The sequence below is a fragment of the Schistocerca serialis genome, chromosome 2 (assembly GCF_023864345.2).
Source record: "Schistocerca serialis cubense isolate TAMUIC-IGC-003099 chromosome 2, iqSchSeri2.2, whole genome shotgun sequence".
Taxonomy (NCBI): Eukaryota; Metazoa; Arthropoda; class Insecta; order Orthoptera; family Acrididae; genus Schistocerca; species Schistocerca serialis.
Window position 1 is genome coordinate 966,402,675 of NC_064639.1, and position 20,900 is coordinate 966,423,574.

At 39.5% G+C, this 20,900-nt stretch overlaps 1 protein-coding gene across 1 annotated transcript in view; it reads right to left on the reverse strand.

Moving 5' to 3' along the window:
* Nucleotides 1-20,558, reverse strand: part of LOC126458357 (protein OSCP1-like) — a 60,685-nt gene extending 40,127 nt beyond the window's left edge. The window contains exons 1-3 of the mRNA XM_050095328.1: nt 20,541-20,558; nt 10,143-10,462; nt 7,466-7,625 (exon numbers count right to left, since the gene is read on the reverse strand). Coding sequence (XP_049951285.1) covers nt 7,466-7,625; nt 10,143-10,439 — 457 coding nt within the window. The 5' untranslated portion in view covers nt 10,440-10,462; nt 20,541-20,558. The remainder of the gene's footprint in view (nt 1-7,465; nt 7,626-10,142; nt 10,463-20,540) is intronic.
* Between the last annotated feature and the right edge of the window lie 342 nt (nt 20,559-20,900).

Consider the following 20,900-nt stretch of genomic DNA (forward strand, 5'->3'; position numbering starts at 1 on the left):
ATTCACTTATTGGAGAATTATTTATTCTATCAATTTATGTATTTTTAATTGGGAAATATCAATGTAAAATGTTTTTTGATAGATTATATTTCACTAGAAATTGAAAAAAAAAAAAAAAGGCAAACCATTCACAGATGACAGGTATGTCAAAGACTGCTTCATACGTGCATCTGAAGAACTATTTTGCGATTTCAAAAACAAACCAGAAATCTTGAAAAAATCAAAGATCTGCCACTATCCGCTAAAACAGTACAAGACAGAACAAGTAAAATGTCTTCAAATGTAACACATTTGCGGATGGAAGACATTCAACTGGCTTCTGCCTTATCGCTTGCTATCGATGAGTCTTGTGATATAAAAGACACGGCACAAGTTGCCCTTTTTGTGAGGTATATGTCTTCCCAAGGTCCGAAAGAAGAACTTCTAGGATTGCTACCACTCTTGGGACAAACTAGAGGTGAAGACATAGCGAGTGTCATGCAGAAATGCCTCGACGATAATAAGATCGATTCAAATAAAATTGTTTCAATAGCAACTGATGGAGCCAGAAGTATGACAGGAAAAAATAAAGGGACAACAACGATTCTTCATAGCAAAATAAACCACGAAATTCTTACGTTTCACTGCATAATACACCCAGAAGCGCTTCGTGCGCAAACATTTCCGGCCGAAATAGTTGAGGTCATGAATTTGGTAATCAAGATTGTTATCAGCATCTTGTCAAAAGCACTCTACCATTGTCAGTTTAAAGAATTCTTAAACGAAATGGAGACTCAGTATTCCAATCTCCTCCTTCACAATAAAGTGTGATGGCTTTCCAAAGGTAAGGTGTTGAAATGTTTTGCTTTGTGCTTGAATGAAGTAAATATATTCCTCAATGGAAAAGGCATTAATCACCCTCAATTAGAGAACAGCAAATGGCAGCTAAAAATTTTACTTGATGGTGGACATGATGGCAAAATTAAATGAGCTGAATCTAAAACTGCCAGGAAAGGGAAACCCAGCCTATGTTTTGGTGGAAGAATTGGTTTGTTTCGAAGAAAAATTAATTGTTTTTGCAGAAGATATTCAGAGCAGTAAATTACTTCATTTTCAATTTCTAAAGCAATATCGCGATAAAACCAGTGCAACTGTTGACTCGAGTTACTTCAGCACAGTTATTAAAAAAATGAAAGAAGAATTTGCTAACAGATTTCAGCAATTCAAAGCCAACAAATTCACTCTAGCATTCATAGTAAATCCTCTCAGCACAAATAGTAACGAAATCCACATTAAGCCATTTTGACTTGATAGTGGATCTCTAGAAATGCAATTGATTGATTTAAAAAGTAAAGCTTTGTGGAGTGGAAAATTCACGAGGTTGAAAAGCAAATTGGAAGAGTTGGAAGTCCATAAATGTATGTATGAAACACAACAAAAGTGGACAGCTTTAAAAGAAATGCCATGAGTTGAGGCACTTATATCAACTCATGGAATAGTCTTCCAGATTGCTACAGTGATGTGAAGAAGTTGGCATTTGGAGTGCTGACTATCTTCGGATCGACATATTCATGCAAGCAAGTGTTCTCTTGCATGAATATAATTAAAAGTCAAGTAAGGAGCCAACTAACGAATGAAAATTTAGAGTCTTGTTTGAAACTTAATACAACAAGTTATAAGCTAAATTTATCCAAACTTTCTAAAACTATGCAAAGCCAATGCTCCCATTGAATTTGTTCACTCGAATGTATGTTATCATTTTTAAGTACATGTTACATTGTTTAGTAAAGTTTAAATTTTCTACTTGAATAACCAATGCAAAGCCATCACTCCCATTGAATTTGTTTGCTCAATTGTTTGGTATTGAAATACAAGTTAGTGTTGTAAGTGAATGTTTAATTGTTTTAATGTTTTGCTTGAATAATAAGTGATTATGTAATAATACCATATATATATTGTCTCATTTGTTGTGAAAAACACTACTTATAGTATATAAATAAACATATATTTTTCTTATTAATGAATAGATTGGCTTTTTTCGTCAAAAAACTTTATTAATGCAAGTACTATTTGTTGTAGGCAAGAAAAATTTTTGTGGCTCTTTAAAAACTTTGAAATTTTATAAATTGTAATTTCTGACTCTTCCGACTCAAAAGGATGCCGACACCTACCCTAGACCACAGTGAGACTCTTGAAGGGAGTGACAGTCACAGGAATGTCAACCAGCTTTTTCACAAGAGAGCAGCGGCTGTGACTGGCAGGAGATGATGTTTTAATGAGGAGGGAACCACTCGTCATCTTAGAGATGGCTGAAACTTCCCTGTATTCATCTTCAATGTTTACCACAAAAAAAATAAAGGGTTCATGGCCAAAATGGTGTACCCGTCAGCCTGGTACAGACGAGGTATTCGGGGCAGAACTGCGTGTTCCTCCCACAGTGTGGCCAGGGAAGGAAATACGTTTGGATCATGCTTTGTGCATTGTACGAGGCCTTTGCTTTTGAAGAGACTGCTGGGGCTGTGTGACCACCAATGAGAGAAAGTTTAAGTCGCTTCATGTGCAAGTCCACTGGGAAGGTGGTAGGCAGCAGATGTCAGTCACCAGTGGGAGGACCTGTAAGTGGAAATATGCCACATTGGCAGCATCCAGACTTAGCACAGGCTGTGGCCCGTGGATAGTGAAGACAGCATCTGGTGGTGGCAGCTTGTTGACTCATCTCAGCTTGAAGACTAGTGTTGACCTCCCTTCATGATTAGCCACTGGCAATGAGTGAGACTGCGTACCTAAATTTGATGGTATATATACTAGACTGAAACGGTAGCGATTTTGAGACCTGAGTTTCTCCCAGCATGTTCAAACAAAGTACAGGAATGCAGCTGTGTGACGTCTTCAACAACCGCCGATATTTTGGCAGGATCACACCCTGTCATTTTCAAGGCATAACTGCAGCAAATAAGCACTGTGTAAGGGAATTTAAAATGACTCTCAGAGAAACTCCAGAAAGAGAGAACACACACACACACACACACACACACACACACACACACACACACACACACACAGTTTACTGTATGATTCAGTGTATTGCAGTGTATTGCAGGATTGGTGCTGACCCCACAAAAAATGTTGAGAGAAAGACTAACAGCCTCCTGATGAAAAGTTCCCTGTCACAGGGGACTATCAAGAGTCTTAATTCTTATTGTGCTGTTCCATTCAGGTTATATGGCCTCCCTAAGGTAGACAAGAACGGGTTGCTCTTCACTCAATTGTGAGTAAAATTGGTGCTTAGACATATCATTAAGCAAAACATATTGCCACTTTGTTGAGCCCTATAGTAGGTCAGTATGAGCACCACATTAAGTGCTCGACAGATTTATTATGTCAATTACAGGGAATGCATTTGCGTGATTCCGATATTCTATTAAGTTTTGATGTGGTCTCTCTCTTCACTTGTACTCCTTTGTCTGGTTTGTTACGACTGATGGAGGTTAGGTTCAGTGCTGAATAAATTAATCTATTTCAACATGTGTTGACTTCCACTTTCTTTTTATTTAATGACCAGTACTATGAGCGGACAGACGGAGTTGCAATGGAAACCCATTGTCACCTACTATTGCCAATTTCTGTATGGATGGCTTCAAGGAATGTGCCTTTGAGTCAGCAGCTTTGAAACCTGCATGTTTTTTTTTTCAGATACATAGATGATACTGTTGTTGTTTGGCCTCATGGCCCTGAGGATCTGAATGACTTTCTAGAACAGCTGAAGTTAATCCACCCGAATATTTGTTTCATGACAGAGTTAGAAAAATATAGCTGTCTTCCCTTCCTTGATGTGTTGGTCAAGAGGTGGGTTGATGGTACATTGGAACATGCTGTTTATAGGAATCCTCCTCACACTGACTTATATCTGCAGGCTGATAGTTGTCACAATCCGGCTCAACATGATGGGCCCATGTCATTTCGGACCCAGCTGAGTTGGCTCATCTCAAAGTCACCTCTTGTCACAATGGCTATAGAGAAAGACAGATCAGACGTAGTTGCGCTATCGACCAACTGTGCACTGTGAGAGTGATGATAATACTGAAGTGGCCCCAAAGTCTATGACCACCATCTAATATCAAGGTCCATTTAGGTTCCATAAAGGATGATATTAGAGTGTTTAAGGTGGGTGTCTACCATATTCCTTGTAGTTGTGGCACATCATATATTGGTCAGACTATCATGACTGTGGAGGACCAGTCTACTGAGCGAAAGCAACATACACACTTACAACAGTTGGGCAAATATACCATTGTAGAACATTGTCTTGGTATTGGTCATCCTATGGAATATAACAACATGGATATTCTGGCATGCACTTTCAACTATTGGGACAGTATTATTAAGAAAGCTGTTGAAATTAAATCAGCACGTAATCTTATAAATACACTCCTGGAAATTGAAATAAGAACACCGTGAATTCATTGTCCCAGGAAGGGGAAACTTTATTGACACATTCCTGGGGTCAGATACATCACATGATCACACTGACAGAACCACAGGCACATAGACACAGGCAACAGAGCATGCACAATGTCGGCACTAGTACAGTGTATATCCACCTTTCGCAGCAATGCAGGCTGCTATTCTCCCATGGAGACGATCGTAGAGATGCTGGATGTAGTCCTGTGGAACGGCTTGCCATGCCATTTCCACCTGGCGCCTCAGTTGGACCAGCGTTCGTGCTGGACGTGCAGACCGCGTGACACGACGCTTCATCCAGTCCCAAACATGCTCAATGGGGGACAGATCCGGAGATCTTGCTGGCCAGGGTAGTTGACTTACACCTTCTAGAGCACGTTGGGTGGCACGGGATACATGCGGACGTGCATTGTCCTGTTGGAACAGCAAGTTCCCTTGCCGGTCTAGGAATGGTAGAACGATGGGTTCGATGACGGTTTGGATGTACCGTGCACTATTCAGTGTCCCCTCGACGATCACCAGTGGTGTACGGCCAGTGTAGGAGATCGCTCCCCACACCATGATGCCGGGTGTTGGCCCTGTGTGCCTCGGTCGTATGCAGTCCTGATTGTGGTGCTCACCTGCACGGCGCCAAACACGCATACGACCATCATTGGCACCAAGGCAGAAGCGACTCTCATCGCTGAAGACGACACGTCTCCATTCGTCCCTCCATTCACGCCTGTCGCGACACCACTGGAGGCGGGCTGCACGATGTTGGGGCGTGAGCGGAAGACGGCCTAACGGTGTGCGGGACCGTAGCCCAGCTTTATGGAGACGGTTGCGAATGGTCCTCGCCGATACCCCAGGAGCAACAGTGTCCCTAATTTGCTGGGAAGTGGCGGTGCGGTCCCCTACGGCACTGCGTAGGATTCTACGGTCTTGGCGTGCATCCGTGCGTCGCTGCGGTCCGGTCCCAGGTCGACGGGCACGTGCACCTTCCGCCGACCACTGGCGACAACATCGATGTACTGTGGAGACCTCATGCCCCACGTGTTGAGCAATTCGACGGTACGTCCACCCGGCCTCCCGCATGCCCACTATACGCCCTCGCTCAAAGTCCGTCAACTGCACATACGGTTCACGTCCACGCTGTCGCGGCATGCTACCAGTTTTAAAGACTGCGATGGAGCTCCGTATGCCACGGCAAACTGGCTGACACAGACGGCGGCGGTGCACAAATGCTGCGCAGCTAGCGCCATTCGACGGCCAACACCGCGGTTCCTGGTGTGTCCGCTGTGCCGTGCGTGTGATCATTGCTTGTACAGCCCTCTCGCAGTGTCCGGAGCAAGTATGGTGGGTCTGACACACCGGTGTCAATGTGTTCTTTTTTCCATTTCCAGGAGTGTAGAAATAGCATTTTTCTTTCAATTCCACATGGAACCCTGCTCCCTCCCTTGTCATAAAACAGAAGGGCAGAGTTAATGCTACCTCACCCATTGATTATTAAATGCACTACCAATAACTTCTGATGTTGGTCATCTTCGGTCTGTGGTTGCTAGTGTTTACACACACACACACACACACACACACACACACACACACACACACACACAGAGAGAGAGAGAGAGAGAGAGAGAGGGAGTGTGAGTGAGTGAGTGAGAGTGTGTGTGTGTGTGTGTGTGTGTGTGTGTGTGTGTGTGTGTGTGTGATCTTACCAGAATTTCTCTGAAAACGGAGGTTTTAAATTCCCTTGTACAGTTGCTGTAGCAATGGCACCCAGCTGCATTCCCATAAGATATTTGAACAGTTGGCAATTTTGCCCTCCAAATCAAGGTGTGAGGGTCAACCACTGAACATCCATGACATCATTGCTTGACTTTTCCCATTACATCATCAATTTCACAATCCTTGCAGTATTGTAATGGTGATGGATCTTTTCCTTTCAGAAGCCCTGGGCGATGACTTCCACGATGTCAGTTTGTTGAATATAAGTTCTTGTGACAGAGTGCCTAGTTACTGAGGTGTCTTGTGACACCCTCCTCATGATGATGTTTTGCTGATTTGGTCATAAGAGTCATCCACTTCACCAGCATGACCAATAATTTGGAAATATAGACATTCAAAGTCAATAAATTCTCACTAGAGTACTGAAAAAGAAATAGTCACATAAAGAGAGGATCAAATGAAGCAAAACAAGACTGATTTCATGCTGTCACAAGGAAATCTCAAGAAATAAAAAATTGGTAGAAAATGTAGAATAAAAGACTTAGGTTACTATTACATTGACAACACAAAATAAAGAGCAAAGCTCATATGTCAGTCCCACACCCTTTTTGGCTATATTTCCTAAAAATAAAATGCTTCTCTCATTCTTTTCCATCTTTTGGAAGTACTGAATCCTTGGGTATTACTTGCAGCTATGTTTTCCCCCTACTCCTTCATGCTCTTTACGTGCCACTGGAATTCCTAGTGGTTCCTGCAACCCCATTAACCATAGTTTTTAATTAGATTTTTTCTTCCTCATTTACCTCTTCTGATATAAATTCAGTGGCATATAATCACATGCTCAATTATGATAACTGCCTGCACCTATGATGTGTGAAGACTGCAGCACATTGGTACTTCTTTGGGAGAAAAATTAAATGTAGTGAAGTTCAAGACCCTAATGACGAAAATCTCTCTAGAGATACAGCAGAAGCTTTCACTAAACAATAATGGTGAAGGAAATTTATGGAACCAGCTCTCGAGTGATGTAGTGAAACCATTAAACACCCAAATCAGAATCGTGAGTCAGGGATTTGAATCTGATTCATCTTGAGTTCAAGACTAGTGTCTTAAACACTGAACCACTTGATTCAGTCAGTATTTCCTTAAATATGAGATGTGCCTAGACTGGTGTGTCAAAACATGAACAGCCACTAATAAAAAATTGTATTAAACTAATTTAAAAAAAGTTATAATTCTATTTCTTAAATCTGGCTACTAGAATAAGTAATTTATTATCTGATGCCTTCTGTTATATTTATGTAATATCTGTACTCACCTGGTGGCACTAATCCTGATGGATCAATTACAAATTTTCCGTCACTGTTTTGCAGTTTCTGTCTCATAAACACAGAAACGCGTATTTTAAGATCTTGAAAGAAATTAAGTATGCTTTTCCTTACATCTAGCAGCTCACCAACAGACATTTGGCCATACAGCTAGATGGGGAAGAAAGTACAGAAATCTGTCATTCCAATGTTGTAGCATATAATTGTTAACAAAAATAAAATTTATATGAACAAATACTGAGCCGCCCATATTGTATCACACAAGAAAATACACAGAAATGGCAAAACTCCACCTCTTTCTAGGACTGGAATGTAAATAATCTGTGTAGGGAAAACGATGTATATCATGTGACATTTGGTGATAACATATTCCTGTGGCGCACAGATTTTTTGCTTCACTACTTTTCCCTCTATATATAAACTTTTGTGGTCACTTTGATAATAGACCCACACATCAGACACACAAATTGTTTCTTGATGTCTTGCAGGCATAGTGAATAAAATCTTGATATGCATATTTACTACAGCTTTTTTTAAAAGTTAAATAGACCATCAAAAAATAAAACAAACATGGACCTAACATATGCAAAACAGGGTCTATCTGTGAGATTTTATAAAGTCAAAAAAGTAACTCAAAACTGATCTCAAGATACAGCAAGTTTCTCTACATGAAAGGAGCATGTCTTATTGCACTGATGGAAGAAAGGAAATAATAGGCTATAGAAAAACCAATGGGGAAACCACTCACAATATTATGGGTGTAACTGCAGTAGTTGTGAGCAGTACTATATTATGTTGGCACTATGGTTATTGTGGTAGTCCATTCTTAGCACAAAAATATATAAAAGATTCATTCCATGGTTACAGATGTAAGATTTGTACAATTTACACTGAAGTGTTAAAAAGAAAAAATCAGACAGATCTAAATACAAAAAGTATACAATAAAGGTTTCATGATGCCAGCTGTATTGATTTGCCACTAAACAAAGAAAAAAAGAAGTGTTACAGACATAATAAAACCTTCGTTTTCCATGGAATTATGCAACTCGATCAAAATAATAAGTATGCAGTACTCTATGCCCATTGGCCTTACAAAGTGTTGAGCAGTTACTGTGGCATAACTACCTGTGATTAAATCAAATAATTACTGACTGGTATTCCGATCTTCTGAGCTCAATTATATAAGTAACTGAAGATGGAAAAGTGTCATCACTTAGATTTCTGGACGAAAAGGCAAACCTTAGCAACAACCAATGAAATTGTGCCAACTGGATGTGAATTTAGAGCACAGAGTTCTGTGAAACTATTGCCGCATTGTGAAGCTAGTTGGGAAGAGGTGCTATCACTCCGTCAGTCATCATGTTCTGTAGTCCCCATCAGAAGAGGAACCTTCTTGGTTGTGGAACAAGTCAAGTTATACATTTCTAAATGGTGACAGCAGTCACAAACTAATTCTACACATTCTATTAACAACTACATAGCTCTAAAGTGTTATAACCATTAAAAAGAACATAATAAAATTAGCAGATAGTTACTATTCCCTCAATTACATGAAATTTCACTGTTTAATCTAGCAATAAAAAGTCCATGATGTAACAATAACAATAGGGAAAGAAAAGATTGCTACTTAACATACAGAGAAGATGTTGAGTCACAAATAGGCGCAATGAAAAACACTGCTTAAATATTAAAGCTTTCAGATAAAGTTGTTCTTCTGCAGTAGAAAACACACATACATTCACACAAGCACAATTTACACAGACTTGGTCACTCTCTCAGTGCGCAACAGTCCAACTGTGACTGTGTCTGATGGAGCAGCAATCTGCTGGAATGGGTGATGACAGTGAAAAGGAGGCAGAGTGTGCAAAGACTTGGATAGGGCTGTTAGGTGCATTGTCACCAGCCTGTGCTAGTGAAAAGGGGGCGGGGGGGGGGGGGGGGGGAAGGACTGGTAGGTCTGTTGACAGGATAGATGTCCAAAGTACTCGAGAGGGAGTAGGGAAGGGGACAGTTGTGCAGACAGCTTGTTAGCTATCATGCCCATGTACAAAGTGACACAGTGGTTCCAACTTAGTTGGTAGATCACATGGAGAGCCTAATCCTAGAATGTCAGCACAATTTCAGAACACCAATATAATGTTTTAATTATTCCCCCATCACCCAACAGGGTGGCTGAATTTTCTGCATGGCACAACTTTAATGAATGGTACTATTATTGTTAACTAATATCTGCAAGAACAACATCAATCAATGGCTTTCCTGGCATACAGATTCCAGAATTCTCTCATCTGTCAAAGATTCCGAAAGCCAGATATTCATCAGTTTCCTTTAGTTTGCTCTAATTGTCAGTTGTGTCTCTTCTGTTACTTTGTTTTTAATTGTTGTTTTTGCACTTTTACTGATGTAGATTTCCAAACAATGGGCAATAAGAAACAGCACTCATTTACAGTGAGGAAAAAAGAACTAGAACAAGTCACATAACTCACATCTATAGTCTCATCCTGTCCCTTATCTGAGGATTTTACATACCTTTAAATTTTCCAGTTACTGGGACATTGTGTTTATGGTGAAACTGAAACAAGTGCGGAAGAAGCAGTGCATAAAAATTGTTTTACATATGGTGAACTGTGCAGCATAAAAATAATACTGAAAAATAATTCAACTAACTTGCATTATCATTTTATGTACAATAACAATCTGCTTATGCACTGATGGCACTCTCACATAGTTCCATATGGCATCTAAATGATTAAGTGTGATAAGAATTAGGTCATGAGGATGAGATGCCATAAAAACTTGGTACTTGAAAACCATTGTCATTAAATCATACAATTTATCCATGCTCGCTGTATTTAAACGCATTATTGAAGCATGTGCAAGGTCTTCAAATAGTTTCTTTAATGCTTGCTTGTTATAAATTTCCTGTGGCTTGAAGAGTTCTTGCAGAAACCTTTCATTCAGCATCACAGTTACAATGTCAGTCAGAACTGAAAAAGAAAAACCCCAAATTTCAAAGAGATGTGTTATTTTTTCCTCAGCATGAAAGAATTGCTGCTGAGACTCAGGTGGCAAGCCTGAAACTCCACAATAATCTGGCAGAAAGTACGTGTTCAACACCTTCAGGTGACAATGTTCACTGCTGGCAGAAGATCACTGCCAAGTGCTTGAAATATTGTGAAGTTTCAGTAACAGCATACAAAGAACTGCCCAAGAGCATCAGCATAATTTATTACATCAAGTAGCCTTACAGAGCATTTATAAAGACAAGAGGCAGGCAAAGTGGCCAAATGATATCAGTATTTGTGTATGATTTAAAGCAGTTCTTGACTGGTATATTTAAATCAAACATATTTTTAATGAATGCAGAATAGAACAGAGATAAAACAAGGCGAAGAGACAACTATTAATTCAGTGTAAACAATACGCACATTTCTTACATATTGAGCATAATTAGCAATTGCAGCAAGTACCATAATGGTCTACACTGAAAATAGCAAAACAAAATTCATTTGAATTTACTGACTACAGTCATAAATTTAATCACTGAAAATAACTGCAGAAAAAAAGCCAAAGATACTTAAATTCAGTTGAAAATAAATACAGGTTTCGAGATAGCATTGTTCAGCAAATCCAAATACTTGGCCAGGCACTTTGGGAATAAATTTTCAAGAGCAGTTTCAGGAAGAAATTTTTAAATAATATTTTCAAATTTATGCATCTCTCACATCTACTTAGATTTTCATCTAAACTTGTCTTTGTGGTACCCATGGGAGTGATACACAGAGGATTGAAGTATGTTGGTAGATTCATCACTTAATATTTGTTCATGGAATTTTCTAAGTAGGCTTTAGTGGGGTATTGGTATCTTTCTTGAAGTGCCTGCCAGTTCAGGTTTCAGCATCTCTGTGATGTTTTCCCAAGGGTCAGACAAATCTGTGACCTTTTCGTACATGACTGTTTACATCTGTCAGATAATTTGCAAAAAAAAATTATTATTATTATTATTAACTGTGCCTTACTGTAACTGGGTCAAGGCACAGCACGTTTGTATGGACTGCGTTAAGGTAGACTATTATGACAATTACATATGTTTCACATTTGGTTGGCTCATATACGATGAAAATGTTTGAACCATTGATGTACACTATTTTTCTCCTGTGGGGATTATCATAATAATCAAAATCAGCAGAGAATAAACATACAATTGTACAACTGACAGCACAAATATGCTTTTCTCAAACATGGGACCATGTGTGCTGCCACTCTCTGTGTATATTTAGTATCACCTGTTAGTCCTATTTGGAATAGCTTCCTTAGATAAAGTACACTTCCTTCAGAGAATAGAGATTCATGGATGTAATAGACAGCAATAGATATTGGAGTATATATGGCTCTCAGGTTCTGTGTTCAGCTGTTCTGCATGTTAATTAGGTGTTGAGGTCACAAAAATGAGTTAATGAAGTAACAAATTACATTTGATGTGTAACATTAAAATGGACCAATATTGTGATGTAATACAGTGAAAATTCTGCATAGTACTTTAAGGTACTCTGATCTGGTTCAATCATGTATGTCACAGGCTTGTTTTTTCTGATAAAACTCATTCTCATTCGGAATGACCTCAAAGTGGTATGTGAGAAGTTGGCATACTGGCCACTCATTCACTAATATTATATAAGTTATGGATTTGAAAACAAAGAAACAATGAACACACCTGTTGGGATTTCAACAGTATATAAAATTATAGTGCGTGAAATTTCTTCTTAATTAACAATTAATTCAGCACAATTTCCAGTTAGATATTTTAAGTAAATAATTAAATTTAAATAAATATCAGATAAAATACACACAATACTCCACAGCAAAATGTGGAAAGTAATAAAAATAATATTTTATAAAGTAATGGCTACACCTGCTTTGACAATGGCTCAGAGTCATGGATAATATGAAACCAAGAAGAAAAATGCATAAAGGCTAATGAAATAAAATTTATAAGAGGCACAAAAGGTTGCAGTCTGAGAGCTCAGATAAGAAATGAAGACACCAGAGCCAAGTTGGGAATTTATTCAGTTACTGAATTAATAAAACAAAATGTATTGATAGCACATCAGAAGGATGAGTAACAAAACAAGTATTGAACTGCAAATCACAAGGAAAATGAGATCCCAAAAGACACTGGAGAAGCAGACTGGACAGAGATCAAAACAGGCAAGGAGCCTACTCATTGACGTGAAGAAGAAAATTGCAGGTAGAGAAAAAATTAATTTTAAGAAGGTAGTTTTCACTTAAGTTATTTAATATGTTGCTGAAATGATTAAACTATTCTTGTTAGTGTCACAATGCTCAGATTTGCAAGATAAATTACACAATGTAAACATGGAATGTAGAAAGGGGAAAGAGAAGGAAAGGGGAAAGGATAGGTGGGAAATAATAACAGTTCTCTACACAGGGCATTGCGGAAATGCAATAGTGAAAGTTGAAAATTTGTCAGGTCGAGAATTGAACCAGGACTTCCACTTTTCACGAGTGGTTGCCTTAACCACTTCAGCTATCCGGACACAGTCCCTGACCGACTCAAATTTCCAATTTATCATATACTGCAATGCAATGTCCCTCATCTCTCTACTGGGAAATCTTCATTCCCATAGGAGTTTCAGTGTGAATGCATAAATGTCGTCTGAACTCCTACAGCAATCAGGATATGCAAGTAGATTGTTTAATGGACGAGAGACACTGGATTCCAGTATGCGGTAAGTTGAATATTTGAACCAGTTGGGGATGGTATCCGGATGGCCGAAGCAGCCGAGCTGGTAAATATGGGTTTGAGTCCCAGTCTGGCACAAACTTTCAACTTTTGTCATTGCATTATAACAATGTCCAGTACTGCTAGCTGTCAAGATCTGTCACCCATCCTTTCCCTTTTCTTCTCTTTCCACTTCCTACACTTCATGTTTACATGAATGTACCAGCTGCATCATCATGAATGATGCCTCTTCTGTCGGAGAAGTCCAACACAACATAAACCACTCAGATATATAAATTACACAGTCTTAAGGTGAAATCTGTTACCTTAATTTGGTAACGATGACTGATGAATAGTGTGTTTGCATTTATTAAGCTGAACGGAGAAGCCTTTTCTCACAAGCTATAATAGTGTGGCTATTCCCACATCTGGCAATCCCAACATCTAGAAGGGGGAAGAGAGCTGCCTTTCAGTGAGAGCTGACCTTCCATATTACTGACATGTTGCCTGCCCAGCTTCTTTCAGATGTTTGGGTCAATCTACAGTCTTTCTTGTCATCATGGAGATGCCCACAGTGAGACACGGAAGACAAACATGATGAATGGCAATTAAAATTGTTATAGTATGACGCAATTGTCACACATCAGTGGTCTTTGATCATACTTGGCAATGTCTGTACTTAGGAGAATAAGAAAGGCAACCTCCTAAGGCTAACCTAAGCAGACAGCCAAGCCTCCTAACCATCATCAATATTAACCCTGAATAACCTGCTGTTAAAAAGACTGATGTCATTCATTTAATTATTCAGAAGATAAAAATGGAGTAGAATGATGTTATGAGTGATGATAGTTAGAGTATCTTACTAAGAAAAGGAAAAATAAAAAACAAACAATGGAAAATCCAGGATGTAATAATGACAATATTATGAAATGGGCAGATTACTACTCATCACATAGTGGAGACAGTCCGCACCCGCGTGTGTGTGTGAGAAAGAAAGAGAGAGAGAGAGAGAGAGAGAGAGAGAGAGAGAGAGAGAGAGAGAGAGAGAGAGAGAGATTTCGATGAAGGCCTTTTCCACCGAAAGCTTACTTGTTTGACAGTCTTTTTGTTGTGCCTATCTGCGACTCAGTATCTCCATTATACGATGAATAGTAATTTATTCTTTTCATAATATTGTCAAAAAATAAAAGCAATAACATGAATTTGAGAGGGACAATAAACAAGTCCTCCCATAATGCTATAATAAAAAAAGCTACACTTCTGTCAAGAACCTAACATTTTTATATGTACATAAGTCATCACTCACAGACAAATATTGAGTCAATTCGTAAACTTTGAAAACACAAATTATTGATGATTTGAATCTTCCCAGATTTTTCACCAAATGGTCATGTCTGGGTAGCACAATATTTTACTGAAATACCTCCTGGATATTCCCAGGTGCTCCTGAGATACTGAGCTGCTGCAGGAGCTGCTCCACCCTTCATACCTGCCCCATAACTCCATCACTTACCCCCTGTGGTCCAGCCGCTATGGCTCCTTTGTGTTGCCTGTGCCCAGGTCTGCACCTGAGCACACACTTCCATCACAAGGGGATATGCCAAGGAAGTGCCACCTTCACTGTCGCAGACTTTGTTCACTGCATGCAGCAGGAATCATTGACTCTTCAGTGCTTTAAGCATGAGGTCCCATGCCTTGCTGAGTTGCCAGACAGCATCTCTATTGATGAGGGTCCCCCCCCCCCCCCCCCCCCAGCTTGATTTCAGTTGCCTCCTGAACACAAGAGGTGGTGCGAGTATTTTCACCTCGTCATATTTCATGGAGTGCTTGTTTTCCAGGACCAAAATCTTTTGGATAATATGGTCAGTTATGGTACAGTTTCTTTGTTCACCAGAGTTCCACTAAAAGATTTGATAGAACTAATAAGCAGAAAGTTCGGCCCTATGGTGAAGGATTTGTTCCGGCTTGTATTAACGTCTACCTGCTTCTTGTGCAAAGGATAATATTATGAACAAACACAGGTCTTTCACTAGCCCCACTGGTGGCAAAACTATTTGGAAAATGCTTTGAGGAAACTGCCTTGGTTTTATCCACTTACAAACAACCCTGTTTCTTTCAGTATGTGGATAAAATGTTTGCGATATGGCTCCCTGAAGTGGGGAAGCTCAATGAGTTATTCTTCATGTGAACTCACACCACCCTAACACCGAATTCACCATGAAACTGGAGAAAGATGGACAAAAGAGTTGTGTGTTGAATACCTTGATACATAGGACATGTACCCTATCAGTTGATGCGAGTCTGGGCTCTATACTTCAACACTTCTGGGAGGTCTTCCAAGAAAGTGGCTACTCCATGACCCAAATGTAATGTGCACTATGTCAGTCCGTTCCCAAGCAAAAAGAAGAAACAGAAGAGGACAAACACAAAAATTTGGCGTGCATGCCCTATGTAGGGACAGTTTCTCCAAAGATCAGTAGAATGTTATATAAGTTTGACATCAAAATATGTGGCATCCCCAGTCACCAAGACAAGCAGTCTACTTATGAGTATAAAGGACAACTTAGGCTTAGAAAAGCCAGGCATCAACATCATCTTTTGTGAATGTGTCGTGTCGTACATTGGCCAACTAACCAGAACAGTGGAAGTTTGATGTGTGAAACGCCAGTGCCACACTAGGCTGGGACAACCCAGTAAACCTGCAGTAGCTGAACGCCGTCCGGAATACAAACACTCTGTGAAGTGTGGTAAGATGAAATCCTGGAGCAAACTACAACGGTTTGGGAAAGTATTATTAAAGAGGTGACTACAATCAAGCTGGGAGAAACCTGATAAACAGGGCACTGGTTATCAAACAAGCAAGGCCCTATGCTCAAATCACTATAGGAGCAATGGCATCTGCGCACAGGGAACAGAACTTACGACCATAAAAATAAAAGTAGCACTTCTTTGATGCACTCTCTGGTGACAAAGGAGACATCAGACATTGGTAATTCAACCACAAGGAGTCACAGCATGATGGAGCTCCACCAGCTGGACCACATGGGGGCATGGGGTGGGGATAGGGGGCAGGATAAATGAAGCAGCAGTTCCCATGACAGTTCAGTACATCAGTCTCATCTGATGACGATGATGATGTGTATCAACAAAATGTAATGCCCATCAAGACACACATAATTGCATGAAGAACATGGGTAGGTAAATAATTATTATTATTTTGTTTCAGTCTTTAATGAGCATAAAGAGCCATTAGTTAGCTTTAGTCTGCTTGTTGTTATTATCTTCCCAAATTTTCTCTCCTCTTTCACTATGGTCATTCACCTTTCTAATTTCCAAGTGTTTCTGAATTTCAGGCTCCTTTCATTCAGCAGTTTGACTTGGAACTTATGAAAATAGATCTTCTGCCTGTATGTAGTCCATATAGTCGCCCATGAGACAACAGCAACTTCTGTGTGGTCCTTTTGTGCATTGGCTAGCCATCAAACTTCAGTTTTTAGGTGCCATTTATGATACAAAGATTTCCTTGGTTAACTGTGAGTTGTCCATATGCACTATACATATCCATCAAATTTTAGAGGTCTCATGTGGTGAAAGGAACTAAATTATTCTGACTGAATACATTTGTTCTGAGATTTTGCATATCTATGCAGTATACTGCCAATAACAATACTGTCATTTACACTTGGGTGATGACAGGTAAATACATACATTTTTATATTTTGTAGCAATTATGATAATTGCCAGACTGAATGGCCGCACATTTTAGCACACTGCTTCCAGGATTTGGGCCTGTCTGCTGGATCCGGACTGAATCCGCCCGGCGCATCAACGACGAGGGCCAAATTTTCTGGCCAGCCTAGATGTGGTTTTTAGGTGGTTTCCAACATCCCAGTAGGTGAATAACAGGCTGGTACCCAAGTCTCGCTTCAGTTACATGATTCACAATTACTGTTCACACTCTTTCACATAAATAACGGCACTTATGCAGTTTAGCAGGTACGGAAAAAATTTTTCATTCCAAATGTATCTGGCTTGGAGAGCTTTGTGGGTGAATATGTAAAGTTTGTTGGTGATTGTACTTTGTATTTTCATAGATAAAGTGATCTGTAGCGTAGCCCACTTGAGGTTAGGTTGGGAGGTTTTTTTTTGGAATGCGGCCGCGGCAGCGGCCACCTATGATTTGAAAATACTGATTAGTTAGTGTATTACGCAATGTTGCGTCATCGGCAGCGCCGCGCTTATCGGGCAGAAGATATCGCCGACGGTCAAGGCAAAATGAAAATGGATGTTATATTCGAAATCAGCGCATCAGAATTCACTATATCGACAAAATATTGAAAAATAACAAAATTTTTAAAAAATTTAAAACAATTTTTTTGATGTAAATAATTGACTGGGGCGAAAATAAATATCGTATTCGTAATCAGCGTATCAAATTTGACTATAATCGATCAAATTTTGAAAAAAATTGATAAATTTTTTCCGTACCTGCTAAACTGCATAAGTGCCTAAATAACACTACACGCAGACGGGGTGGCAACTGGAAGGGCATCCAGCTACCCCTTAAATTAACCACGTCAAATCCAGTACTAACCATGCCAACCCCACATACGTGCGGCACTAACGCACAAGAAAAAAGAAGATTGTATGTATGATAATTATGCTTCAATATATTTACACAAATGTATCTCATTATTTGTTTAATGTTGAGCTAATGGGTATTGTGACAACATGGTATCATCTTTTTCACTTTATGTGGATCTTTGCAGTCCACAAACAATCAGCCTGCAACCATGAGAAGATGGGAGGTTCTTTGTCGAGACAATCTCTATTATTTAGTGCAATAATAAAGGGCCCTACACATGCACTGATTTATCAGCTGATCAACTAATTTCATGGCAGCCTCCACACTGCCTGATGAACAGCATTCAGCTGTTACAGTGGCAGCCCATTTGTACTGCTGCTCGCAAATCGTTTATCTTGCATTCACTGGGGCTTCACTTCGAGATGCCACTTTGTATTTCACAGACACAAAAACTGAGTTTTGCCTTGGCTGTTTGAGAGTTAACAAGGTGGCAGCACATAAAAATTAAAAAAAAAAAAAAAAGATACTGAGGAGAAGCTGCAGTTTGTTGATACAAAGACAAAAAATTCACCCACTTTCTGCTCCTTAAGGAGCATTTAATGATTTTTGGAATTTTCTAATAATGGGTGAAACATACTTTTGAGAGATGTGGATCATCAACACTCCTTACTTGAAAAAAAAAGGAAAAAGAAAAACAGGATACAGTCTTGAGAGAAGCTGTAAGCTGCAGGGAGAGGCTGTTAGCTACATTACAGTTTCTTGACACTATGAGAAGTTATAAGGGCTTCAACTTCAGTGTAGTTGCATTGCCACAATCAACATCTAAAAGCAAGAGGCACGAGTAATGCTTGCTTAAGCGGCCATCATATCGCATTGAGAAACAGTTCAAATCACTAAAATTAGCTAAAGAAAACTCTAGGGCTGAATGGAAACCCTGCCGGATTCTGTGCAGAATAGTGAGAGAATTAGCTACCATAATATATCTTACACCCCTTGGAAGGAAAAAGAAAAGAAAAAAAAGCTGGAAAAATGAACAGGTCTGTCACATTTCAAAGTGGGGAAACGATTGGCAGCTTTGTTTAAATGTTCAAAATTTAAACTTGTACACATCACAAAATGAAAAAAGATATCCCATGACTTCAATATCACGTAGTTGTTGGAACCATACAATTACATGAATATAACAATTTGTAGGAACATCAAATAGAATGATTACAGATACTGAGATGCAGGTGTAGCTGCTGGCATTGGTAGGATACTGGGGAAAATGCTCCTTCACTGTCTTCTCACAAAACACTCTTGTGTCCCATCTTATAATATTGTGTAAGTGTGTGGGACACATACCAAACAGAACTTATAGGAGACTCTGACTGTGGTTGAAGTTATGTATTGAACTCTCCTACTCCATGAAATACTGGTTCTGGTGACAAAAGTGGGACAAGTTACGTACTGGACACCACCCCTCCCTTCCACATCTTGGTTGTGGTGACAGACTGATCTGTAGCACAGCCCGAGGTCTAGGTTAGGTTGGAAGGTGGCAATATAGTTACAAATTGGCAAAGCCAACGAATTTTAAAGCAGAAAATCTGGTTGTGGTAACAAATTGACTGTAACAAAGACGTCCACAGCATATTGAAAAATGCTAGGGGGGTGGAGGGGTCCACTACGTATCTTGTACACATTGAAGGGTAGCATGAATGGGCACAGTTTTGTTTGAGTCAATGATGAACTTTTCAGAAATAATGAAAATCCTAAACTGCCATATGCTTGAAGACAGATACAAATAATCTGGAGAAGATTATTCACAAACTCTTAAGAATCACCATTAAGTGAGGAATCTAAGAATATACTACAATCCTTCATGTTTCACTCACACAAGGACCACGAAAAAGAGATTTAGACCAATTACAGCATGCACAGAGGCATTATTTCTGCATTCCAAACGCGAATAGAAAGGGAACAAACGCCAGTACATCGTACAATGAGAAGTACCCTCTGCCATGCACTTAACAGTGGTGTGTAAACTCCAGAGATATAGTCTGAAAGCGCTTTGGATAATATTCTTACATCACCCACAAATATATGTACTGATACCCTGATGTCAATAGTCAGACCAGAGCAAGATATTACATTATTAACACATAGATCAGTGGCACTACATATTCCCTTTGTTATAAATTTGTACCGAAGTTCTGCTTTTTGTCTGAGAGCTGCCTAGCTGAATACGTCAACAAACTCTTTTGTATCAGTGTGAAAAATTTAAAATTATGGAACTCGCCTTTCACTGATTTGTCTTGCGGAATTTGTTGAGCATGTAGTCGCTGTTCCAGTATGTAAATCATTTCTCCTCCTAAATTTAGAAATAAGAGAGGAAGTGCATGAATATTCGACATTTTTAAATAACAAGTAGGCACGGATACTCCTCACGTTCGCGGTCCGTCAGCTACAACATTAAACAGTTCAACAACCTTATCAGTGCCTTTTCTGACACGGTTATTGTTTGTAAACAGTACTGCAGTTCGATAACCAAAGTCGATAGGAAACTTCCCACAGAGAATCTTCACTCTTAAGCCCAAATTTACAATTTTTAGAAAAGAATCAACAATAACGAATGTCTCATAAAATATAAAGGATCATATCGGTAATGTGAAGTAAAGTTTACTTCAGCCTATTCCAGTCACATTGACTTATTCCAGTTTATGTAGAGTTGTAGACGAATGTCTTCAGGAGATAATACCTGAACAGTTGATAGAGGAAGCTGATACCCAATGACTGTATCGATTTAATGAACTCCTTCCATTCGTTGTCATATCTCGTACAAGAAAAGAGGATGTGATTTACATCCATGATTGTCTCGGAGTTACAATCACATGCAAGACAACTGTAAATGTCAATTCGTTTTACTTGAAGTGGGAAGGAAGCATGGTCGAATCGAAGACGAATTATGGGTGATGTCGTGAAACGGTTCAATTTAGCCCTTCTGGAGCACGGTATGCAGATGACTCCAGGTTGTAGCAATGAGTAATGACTACCTTTCTGGTGCTGATTCATTCCACTTCTCTTGCCATTGGAGTAGAGTAAGATGGTTGACGTCATG